Source organism: Nelumbo lutea, chromosome 2, assembly GCF_056320005.1.
Source record: "Nelumbo lutea isolate HS-2025 chromosome 2, American lotus-T2T, whole genome shotgun sequence".
Lineage (NCBI taxonomy): Eukaryota > Viridiplantae > Streptophyta > Magnoliopsida > Proteales > Nelumbonaceae > Nelumbo > Nelumbo lutea.
Window position 1 is genome coordinate 74,458,403 of NC_142685.1, and position 12,065 is coordinate 74,470,467.

The 12,065-nt window shown below is 39.5% G+C and overlaps 1 protein-coding gene across 3 annotated transcripts in view; it reads right to left on the reverse strand.

Annotated features, from left to right (window-relative positions):
* RIF10 (polyribonucleotide nucleotidyltransferase) overlaps nt 1-12,065 on the reverse strand; it is a 139,474-nt gene that overhangs the window by 18,269 nt on the left and 109,140 nt on the right. For 2 of the 3 annotated variants that reach the window (XM_088972032.1, XM_088972034.1), the window contains one exon: nt 11,598-11,711. The exons of the other annotated variant lie outside the window; for it this stretch is intronic. In XM_088972032.1, the coding sequence (XP_088828158.1) occupies nt 11,598-11,711 (114 nt within the window). The remainder of the gene's footprint in view (nt 1-11,597; nt 11,712-12,065) is intronic. 3 annotated transcript variants of the gene reach the window in all.

Consider the following 12,065-nt stretch of genomic DNA (forward strand, 5'->3'; position numbering starts at 1 on the left):
AAAATAGAAAAAAAAAACAAGGATGGTGTTTCTGTTTTATTTAATTAGAGAGAGAGAGAGAATAGAAAAAAAGAACTTTATTATTCTATTTTTTCTTTCGTCTTTCTTTTCTTTCTTTCTTTTCCTCTTCTCAAAACCCTTTGATCTTTTAAATTTCAATGGTAAAACATTAAAACAAAGTATATATAACATATAATTAAATGTATTAACACATACATTAATAAAATACAACAATATAAATGATATTATAAAAGGCGCCTGCCTTGTCATTTTTGTTGCCTAGTTGCTAAAAGTTAAGGCGTTTGGGCGAGGCGCCCAGCCAAGGGTGCCTAGTCACCTAGGCAATGCCTTGACAACTATGAAAGTGACAATCAATTTCTATGTGTTTTGTTCTTTCATGAAAAATTGGATTAGAGGAGACGTGGACTGCAGCTTGGTTGTCACAATAAAGCTTGGAGTGTCAATTGAGTACCCCATCTCCTGTAGAAGATTTCTCAACCACACTAGTTCACAAGTTATATATGCCATGGCTCTGTATTCATCTTCTGCACTGCTTCTTGCCACCACTATTTGTTTCTTACTCCTCCATGTCACCAAGTTACCCCCAAGAAAGGTACAATAACCTACAGTGGACCTTTTGTCAAATACAAAACCAGCCCAATCAGCATTAGTGTATCATTTCTATTTCAAGATTTCCTCCACTCTTCTATAGCAAGCCACGACTAGGAGCTCCCTTCAAATACCTTACAATCCTTAAAACTGCATCCTAATGTGGAACCCGAGGGTTCTACATAAACTGACACACCACACTAACTGCAAATGAAATATTTGGCCGAGTAATGGTTAGGTAGTTTAGCTTACCCACCAACCTTTTGTACATTCCTAGATCTTCAAACTCCTCACTTGTGGCACTACTCAACTTGACATTCAATTCCATGGGTGTTTTAGCAGGTTTGGCACCCAACAACCCTGTCTCGTCCAGTAGGTCAAGGACATATTTCCTCTGGCACAAGTTAATACCATACTTGAACCTCGCTACCTTTATCCCTAAGAAATATCTTAGTTTACCAAGCTTCTTTGTCTACAACTGTTCAGGTAAAACGGTATTCAACCTATCAATCCCAAACTTGTCACTGCCAGTAATAACAATATCATCTACATATACCACCAACAAAATCTTCCCAGCACCTGAATCATAGCTAAATACTGAATGGTCGACCTGACATTAATTCATGCCAAATTTCTTCACTACTTCACTGAATCTGCCAAATCATGCACGAGGGGACTGTTTAAGTCCATAAATGGCTTTTTGAGATCACACACTTTACCATCCTCCCCCTAAGCAACAAACCCGGGTGGTTGCTCCATATACACCTCCTCAAGAAGATCCCCATGCAAAAAACCATTCTTAATAACAAGCTGAAACAAAGGCCAATCATACATAGAAGCTAGAGAGATCAAAACATGAACTGAACCAATCTTGGCAATAGGAGAGAGTCTCTGTGTAGTCAATGCCATATAACTGTGAATAACCCTTGGCAACCAACCAAGCTGTCAACCGCTCAACACTACCATCAGGTAAATACTTGACTGTGTATACCCACTTACATCTGACAACATGCTTACCATGGGGAAGAGTGGTGAGATCCCACATATGATTATGAGCCAGAGCGGAGAGTTCTTCTTCCATCGCTTGATGCCACTCTGGAGAGATAAGGGCTTCCTAGACATCCTTAGGAACAAAAACAGAAGATAACAAACTGTCAATGGGAAGGAAAAAGGTGAGAAACAGAAACATAATTAGAGATCGGATGAAGGGTACAACAACGTTTACCTTTCTGTAGGGCAATGGGAAGGTCAAGGCCAAGAACAGGGTGTGATGGTGTTGCAGAAACAACTATCAGATCCGTCAACGGTGAAGAAGTTGGAGGAGCCGGTGCATGTCGATTCATATACACTTGTTGGATAGGTGGCTCATAGTTGTCAAGGCGACGCCTAGGCGACAAAGCGCCCTTTGAGGCTTGCCTTGCCTAATTGTCAAGCAGTTTTGTACTATGTATTATAAAATACTTTTTTATTCTTTATCTTTTGACATTATAATTATAAAATAGGCACTTTTAAACTAAAATGTTCATTTTGTGTGTTTATACACTAAATTCATTTTATTATTTTTCTTATTTGTTAGGGTTTAATCAATATAAACATTGCTAAATGCTGTATTGAACCCCCAAAGACTTTAAAACCTGAACCCATAAGTAAGGAAGAACTTAAAATTTTGTCTAATCTACTTTTTCTTTTCTTCTTTTCCTATAACAAAAATAAGGGTTCAGCCCCTATATTTTTTGAATTTTCTTTTCCTTCTTTTTCTTCTCACGAATATGTTGATTTTCTATACTTTAACATGAACTATATACTTTTCTTATGAAAATTATGAATAATTATTAAGGAAATATGGTTATGGTACTTGGGGAACTACCCTAGGATCCATGTTTTCTATAGAAAAAAATCTATCGACTAGGCAACGTGGTGCACCCTATCTATAGAGATTGTGAGAAGATCTAGCCGTAGGGCTATTTTTGTACTTTTACTTTTCTTTGTTGTGTAACTATACTTTGTACTCTTTTTTTGTACACTAAGGGCAGATTTGTCCTTTTACCTTTTTAATGTAAATATATTTTTTAGGGTGTCAACTGACACATTGTGTCACACCCACCAAATCTGTTGTCTCTTTCTTTCTCTCTTTCTGAACCTTCGACTTGACTCTGACAGCCTAGCCTCGCCTTGGCGCCTTGAAAACTATGAGGTGGCCGTGTAGCGAGAAGTGACACTAGAGGCAAAGGCTTAGTCACAGCTGGAACAAGTGGAATGGGGTCTGCAACAGGAACTAGAAGCGGAAGGGAAGAAGAAAGAGAAGAGACATCCAACCCAAAAAAGAACGGAACCGACTCAAAGAAAGTAACACCGAGACACACAAAGCAACGTCAAGAACTGGGATTATAATACTTTTACCCTTTTTGGGTCCTAGAATAGCCAATGAACACACACTTGGTAGATCGTGCATCTTTTTCTAGTCCAAGGCCAAGGTTATGAACAAAACACACACACAGCCAAAAACCCTAGGAGTAAGAGGAAAAGGGGACAATGTAGGAAACAAAACAGAGAAGGGAGATTGACCATCAAGGATGGACATAGGCATTTGGTTAATAAGAAAGCAAGATGTAAGCACAACATCACTCCAAAAACGTTTGGGTACATTCACATGGTGCAACAGGGACCAAGCAGTTTCCAAGAGGTGGCAGTTCTTCCGTTTAGCTACCCCATTTTGTTGAAGGGTGTAAGAGCAAGAGGTTTGATGAATAATAACATGTTCTAAATATTGCTGAAAAGGCATATAAAAATATTTTCGGCCATTATCAGAATGTAGGATCTTAATATGGACACCAAATTGAGTGAGAATTTCAGCATGAAACTTTTGGAAGATAGAAAATAATTCACTTTTCTCATTCATAAGATAAAGTCATGTCATCCTTGAATAACCACCCACAAATATAACAAAGTATTTGTAGCCATTGTGTGACACTATTTTATTTGGACCCCAAATGTTCGAATGAACTAAAGAAAAAGGACTCGACATACGATTATTGATTCTAGGACTAAAGGAAACCCGATGATGTTTCCCATACTGACACGACTCACAATCCAAAAGTAGAAAGACGACTCAGTGCTGGAACAAGTTGCTTAAGAGCTTTAAGGGACGGATGACCAAGTCTGCAGTGCCATTGGAGAGGAGAAAGAGATGACTAAAGAGCTGTTGACAAACCACCACCACCATCAAGATAATACAATCCACCAACTTCATGTCCACCAATCTTCATCCCCATCTTGAGATCTTGAAAGACACGAGATGAGGGGTAAGAGGTGATAGAGCAATTAAGAGACTTAATCAGTTTACTTACATACATAAGATTAAAAGGGAACTTGGAACATACAGGACTGAGGGCAAAGAGAATGAACTAATGTTAACATTACCGATACCACATATGGAAGAAGTGGAACCATTAGCAAGGGTAACGGTGTAGGTTGTAGAGGATGAAGAAAGAAAAGAGAACACACCTGGAGTCCCAGTTATATGGTCGGAAGCTCCATAATCAATGACCCAATGAGGGAGTTTGGATGCCGGACAAGCCATACTTGAGTGGACAAGCGTAGTTGTACTCAGCTGAGAAGTAGCCTGGATCAACTAGTCGTACACATTATGTGAAATATTCATCACCCCTTGCCCAGAGGCATCAATAGATGGAGGTGTCTGATCGGCCTGTTGACTCTCTTGTTCCATACCACTACTAGCCACTACATGATTTGCCCAGGTTAAAGGTGGGCCATGTAGATCATAGCAAAAATTAACAGTATGTCCATCCATACCACAATGCGTACACCTTCTTAGACCATTACTATGCCCTTTACCACGAGCTCCCCCTGAATCTCGTCCTCCAACATGCCCACCACCATGGCTGTACATGTATCCACTACTACCACCACGGCCTAGTTGAACTTGATGAGTTACTCCTCCACCATGACCTCCCCCTCTTGTCATTGCAAAGCAGGCCTATCTAATATGGTAGGATTCTCCAGAGGTGCAACGGAAATCCTCCAGAGACGGGCAAACACCTCTTCAAGGGAAGGGAGGGGAGACCTACCTAGTATCTATGCTCTCACCGGTTCATATTCAGACTTCAATCCCACTAAAAATCTGGTTATATCAAATTGCTCTCTCTGTTGTTGCTGAATTTTGACATCAGATGCAAGGGGATGATACACATTCAACTCATTCCTTAGATTCCTCAGACAAGCATAGTACTCCTCAAGACTCCGATTACCCTGTTGCAGATTAAAATACTCTTGATAGAGCTTGTATACTTTAGTGGTATTGTCCTGCCCTGAGACCTGAGTAAAGCTTCTTTGCATGATCCCAAATCTCCTTGGCTGTGTCTAAAAACATGAAGTTCACACTAATCTTAGGTTCCATGCTGTTCCATGACCAAGTCATAATCTATGCATCTTCTTGTTCCCAATCACTGTACTCTAGAGAGTCAACTAGGGGTTTGTCTTCGATCACATGCTTTACTTTCTTCTTAGCTCTGAGAAACACTTCAACAGATTTGACCCATGGCACATAATTCTCTCCATTCAGTTTGATGGAGGTCATTTGCACATTCAAGTAATCAAGGGAAATCATAACAGACTTGTGTTCACTACTGTTTCCCATAGCTGCCATAAATTTTTTTTTCACACTAATATGTTACCCTACCTTACCAACACTCACCACACTGCACTCCTATAGCTGAACGATCACCATTGTTTCACTCCTATGGCTGACCATTGCTAAAACATTCACTATCACAGGTTTCAACAATGGTAATCACCACTGTTCTCCACTTTCGGCACCACACAAAAACCATCACACCAACACTCCACGTATCTGATACTAGATCTTCAACCCACCTATCTGAACCACACATCTGAACATAGACCACAAAACTACTGTAGCAGCCCTCTTCGGTCCATCGGAGGGTTTCCTACCAGCCACCTGAAACCACCACACCACAATCAATTGGAGGCATTAAAACCTCCTGAAGGAAAAAACAACCACTCCTTTTCAACCTTTTTGTCAAACTGCAAAATGCTAAACTAGGGTGTGCAGAAGACTATACAGATCTGAACTGATCTAACCTAGCTCTGATACCATGACGGAGTTCAGATCTGTATATCCATTAGTTTCAGAATAAGAGAGAAAGGAAAGATAAAAAGAGAGGGAGAGAAGAGAGAGGAAGAGAGAAGAGTGAAGAGAAGGAGAGAAGAAAGAAAGACTGGTTCGAACTAGAGAGAAAAATCTACACTCTCTAGACGGCCAGGTTATATATAGTTTTCTATATTAAAACAAATTGACTCTTTTGCCCCTACTTAAGACTAATCTGCCCCTATATAATTGACACTAACAATATTCTTTTTTAAGATGAATATACAAGCTAATTAAAGGGGTGACAAGATCTGATTTTTTCCTTCTCCCATTCTTTTCTATTTCTCCTCTCTTCTCTACAGAATTTTCTTTTCTCTTGCTTTTCTTTCATAGGTTATAAATCAGATTGGAGTTTTGTAGTTTCTACTAGGTATAAGAGCATCTTTAGAGACTTTTTGAACTGTTTCCATCATGCAGGGATAATGAATCAGATTCAATTAGTCATATTATGCTTTGGCAAAATTGGTTAGGGCATTTATCTTTTGCTTCTTTGTGTTTTTTGTTTTCAAAGTTGTTTGAGTTTGTTAGGTTGTCCAGTTTAGAGTGTGAAGGTTGTCAGCTTGGAAAACATTGTTGTAGACATTCTTTTCAAGCAAGCAATAAAAGATGTTTTTAGTTTTTGATGTGATTCATACTGATGTGTGGGGACCATACCATATTCCTTTTGTGGGTGGCTATCGTTATTTTCTCTTATTTGTGGATGATTATTCTCGGTACTCTTGGATATACTTGATGAGATCCTGTTATGAGGTACCTTCCTTGGTACAACAGTTCCATCTAATGGTGCTAACACAGTTTAGTGTACGAGTGAAGGTGTTTAGATCAGATAATGCCAAAGAATACTTTGAGAAAAACCTGACATCATACTTATTGGAGTATGGAGTAATCCACCAAAGCAGTTGTACATACATTCCACAACAGAATGGTGTAGCAAAAAGAAAGAACAAACATATTGTGGAAGTAGCAAGAAGTATGATGGTGAGTTCTGCAGTCCCAGTTTGGTTATGGGGTGATGCAGTCCATACAACAACCTGTTAATTGGATACCATCTCGTGTTCTTGGATTCACTACTCCGTTCAACCTCCTTTTTCTTGAGGGGGAGATGTTCCGTGTTCCTTTTAGGGTTTTTGGATGTGTTTTCTTTGTCAATATTCTTGGTCCTCACTACTCCAAATCTAAGAACATGAAGTTGGCACTTATTTTGAGTTCCATACTGTTCCATAGCCATGTCATGATTTGAGCATCCTCCTGTTCCCAATCATCAAACCCTGGTGAGTCAGCCGGTGGTTTATCTTCTTTCACATGCTTCACTTTTCTCTTTGCCTTGAGGAAAACTTCCACCGACTTGGCCCATGGAACATAGTTCTCACCATTCAGTTTAATTGAAATCATCTGTACACCTAGATAGTCAGAGGAAACCACCACACTAGGTTTCTGATCACTACAGCCATCTCCCATTGCTGCCATGATACTCTTTCAATGCTGCCTCTAATCTGAATTCCCAATCACCAACTAAGTGCTACTGTCAAGAGTTTGATGTTCCAGAACCTACAACAGTCCCTAAACACAATGATAGATACACACGCCTTTGTTCTTATCCACACCACTACTGCTTTCACAAAAAAAACACAGACTACACCGACATTAACTCAGCACTTACTAACCACATGTAAGCTCATTTACAACTACTCAACAAAAACTCAACTAGCTGTCACACCACTACTGCTGTTGTCAAGAGTTTGTGCATTACAAGCACCACCACAACTACTCAACAAAAACTCAACTTGCTGTCACACCACTACTGCTGTCAAGAGTTCGTGCATTACAAGCACCACCACACAGCCATAGCTGTCACACACAATACAGACCTGTTTTAACGCTTTTAAGAGGGCACCACAAGACCAACAAAAAAAAACTCAACTAGTACCATTGCATTACACCTTGCACCATTCGGCCACCTACAGTAGCAGCCCTTACACCATTTGGTCACTGTAAACACAGCCTGTTCTTGGAATTTTTCCAAGAACCAGGGCAACAACAAACTTAGTTTTCTAGGTTCTGATCAGTCCTCTCAAGTTCTTGAAGATTTTCAACCCAGAAATACCAACAGCACCCAGAGGAGAGATAACCAACCTTCGTTTGAGAGCTTCAGCCAACCATTCACTGCTGAAGTTGTTTTCTTAGGAAAGAAGGTTCTGTGCACCAGAAAAAAACTGTGATGCTTCAGGCCTGGGACGAATCACTTTTCTCCATTGACAGCCCAGAGAAGAAAAGGAGAGAACTGAAGCACGAACTGAAGTTGTCACGAACTGAAACAGGTCACGAACTGAAGTTGTCACGCTCTGATACCATGTTTTCACTGTAGCTACTGTAGCTACAGTAGTCCGAACCAGTAAGGAGAAGAGGAAAGAGAAGAGAAGAAGAAGAAGAAGATGAAAGAACTGTCGAACTTGATAGCTAAACCCTATCAGTCGACCTCTTAATAGTGATTAGGCTTCTAATTAAATGTACAAGGACTAAATTGCCCCTACTTAAGTATGGGACAGAGAACCTCTAAAAAGACTGCCACATAAGCTCATAACTTAACCAAGGTGAGATGACTAATCTACCCTTATTCGGCCAACTCTAACAGATACTATTACCCTTGTTCCTAATGCCTTTGCAGATGATCTAGACCTTCCTATTGCACTCCGAAAGGGGAAGAGAAAGTGTACAACTCATTGGATCTCACATCACCTTTCCTACACTAGGTTATCTCCCTTTTATCGAAAATTCCTTTCTTCCCTTGAATTTGTGTATATACCCAGGAGTATTAGTGAGGCTCTCTCCAAACCTAAGTGGAAGACAATAGTGTAGGAGGAAATGGAAACATTGATTCAAAATTAGACATGGGAGGTGGTAAATTTACCTGATGGCAAGGAGACAATTGGATGTAGATGGGTCTATACAATGAAGTACAGGGTTGAGCGAGGCTCGTCGCAAAAGTGTACACTCAAACCTATGGGATAGACTACTTGGAGACCTTTGTACTGGTGGACAAGATGAGTTCAGTTTGGATCCTCTTATCCCTGGCAGCTACCTACTCTTGGCCCCTCTTCCAACTTGATGTGAATAATGCTTTTCTTAATGAAAATTTGCAGGATGATGTGTACATGGACCTTCCAACTAGATTTTATAGTGATGTGGCCAAAGGAAAGGTATGTAGGTTAAAGAAGTCTTTGTATGGCTTTAAACAATCACCTAGAGCTTGATTTGACAGGTTTAGGAGTACATTGATTGTATTTGGTTATACTTAAACTCAACCCGATCATACTTTATTTTACTTTGCTTGTGAAGAGAAGGGGATCACAGGTGTCGGTGTTAGTTTATGTGAATGATATTGTAGTCACAAGAAATGATTCGAGTGAAATTGATGCCATAAAAAGGAACCTACACAAGGAGTCTGAGATTAAGGACCTTGGAAAGCTGAAGTATTTTCTGTACATTGAAGTGGCAAGGTCCAAGCATGGGATCTTCATTTCATAGAGGAAGTATGTTTTGGATCTACTATGGGAGATAGGAAAATTTGAAGCAAAACCAGTTAATACACCTATTGATTAGAATCACGGGATAAATGCTTTAGATGGTGTGCCAGTGAAGGATGTTAGAAGGAACCAGAGATTGGTGGGCCAGTTGCCATACTTGTGCATGGCACAACCAGATATCTCCTATGCAGTTAATGTGGTAGGTCAGTACATGCATGCCCCATGGGTTTAGCATTGGGAAGCTATTGATAGGTTACTTGCCTATTTGAAAGGACACCCAAGTAGAGGCATATTGTTTGCTGACCATGGAAATTTAAAGTTAGAAGCTTAAACAGATGCTGATTGGGCAAGGTGCCTAGATGACGGGAGATCTACATCTGAAGTTTTCACTCTTGTTGGAGATAATCTAGTTTCATAGAAGAGTAAGAAACAATCAGTTGTAACAAGGCCAAGTGCGGAAGAGAAATATAGAGCTATGGCACATGGTGTTTCAGAGCTCCTTTGGGTCCGGTCCCAATTATGAGAGATTGGAAGAGAGGCTGAAGACTATGATGTTGTTCTGCAATAATCAAGTAACAATTAACATTGCCCATAACCCAGTTCAGCATGATAGGACAAAGCATATAGAAGCAGATAGACACTTGATAAGGGAAAGGGTGACATCTAGAGAAGTGTGCCTACCATATGTTGCATCTAACTTACAGCTAACTGATGTTCCCACAAAAAGTGTTGCAAGAAACAAGCTCGAGCATGATCTATGCAAGTTGGGAATGTGTGACATATATTCCCAACTTGAGCATGATCTATGCAAGAGGTAGTGGCATTGTTTCTGCCACTACAACTTCCTTCCCTACTTCCACCATGACCACCTCTAACATCATGACCAACATCTAGATAAGTTTGCCTACCTCATGTTACCTTTGAAATGCAATTGGCTGATATCCTCACCAAGGGTGTAGTCAGATCGAAGCTGGATATAGATTTATGAAAATTGGGTATGATTAACATCTATGCAACTTGGGGGGGGGGGGTGTATTGAGAAGGCTGTTTTGATCTTTATTTTATTTATTTTTGATGACTAACTGTAAACTTTATTAAAGGAAGCTTATAGTACAATCACCCTTTCCTTGGATAGGGTAGCCATTACTGCTTTACATCCCTATGATATTAAACATTTCAAAAGCAAGCCCAATACAAAAGATTTCTAGTGTCCCCTTGATTGGCTGAAGTGTCAGCCCTTCCAATATTAGTTATTTTTCTGTCTTTTATGATGTTGCAGACTTACAGTCCATGTATAGATGCTGCTTTTGTTTCTTTATTCAGTAACAGTGGCAGGAGTAATATGGTCATTGTGTATGTTTTATTCTTTTAATATAAATACATGAAAAGGGAGTGGCAGTACAACTTTTTGCTTCCCCTACATTCTTTCGTCTGTTTTCTTCGCTTCTTCATTCTTCTCCCCTTTCATGTTCTTTCCATTATCTATTCAGAATTATTTTTCTGATTTTTCTACTCGACAAGTTTATCCAATCCTTAAACCCAATTATTAGGGTTTGGCTACACACATAATCTACAATATCACACACCATATAATTACTTAAAGGTTAAAGCTAAATCCTTTATGTGCTTTTGCTTGTACCTCTATCCCTTTAAACTTGCACACAATTACATCAGCTAAACCCATTATGGGGTCAGTCTTTGGCCCAGTGCAGGCAGGCAACATCTTCAGAGACATGTTAAATTCACTTGGGCGGATCTGTCTTGTATTAAAAAATCTTCACAGATTTGTCAAATTCACTTGGTCAGGTGCAGGCAGCCAACATCTGATTTGTCCTTGAAAGACAAGGAAACATCTATGCACAACTTGGAGTCTATAAATCACCGTACTATGCTCTAATGAAAGTGCCAAGGTTCCTATAAAGGAAAGGCAGCCCTATAGGGAGCCTTTTACCATGACCAAAAACATAAATTCATGCATCAATAGATGAGGCACATCTCTTCAAAATGAAAATGCTATTCTGATAACTTTTCAAATCCATGATGGGGGCATTCAGAATATAGTGTAACTTTTATTTATTTTATTTGTTGTGATAGGACATATAACATGAGATATTGCATGCATTTCATGATAACAATAATATTACATAATTAGCAGTTGAGGTTAGGTTGCTTGATAGAGTGAAATGGCAAAACTGTATGTGTTCCGTTGACCAATAGTCATAATATCTTGGATTAACATAGTTCCCCTTTCCCATTGAAGTGAAATTTCCCCATACCTGAGTTTCACCACGTGTGAAAAGTGCACTGCCATGTGCCCTTGGAAGCAACCCACACCTTGAGTTGATTGGTCGTATTTCAGATGGGGTTCGTCCATCACTTCTTTTTCCTCTCTGTGCCAGGCAGAAATAGATGTGACAATCAGAAAGGTGGACTGCCATAGGATGTAATACGCTTGAGCATTATACATGGTAGTTTGAAAATTTGATACACCACAAAAGCATTTAAGACAGGTGGTCTTTGTAAAGAAAGTTGACTTTTAATGTTTGTTTATGTTTTTCCCTTGTAACTAAAAAGGGGCATAGTTTTTTTTTTTTTGTATGAATTAAGTATATAAGAGAGTGCAGGCTGACCACATGGCTACCTCTTTAAGTTCTCCTTCATTTGTATTTCTCTACTCTTCACCTCTCTCATTGCTCTCTCTTCCTCTTCCGTTTTTCTTCATTTATTGGATCTAATAACAAGTG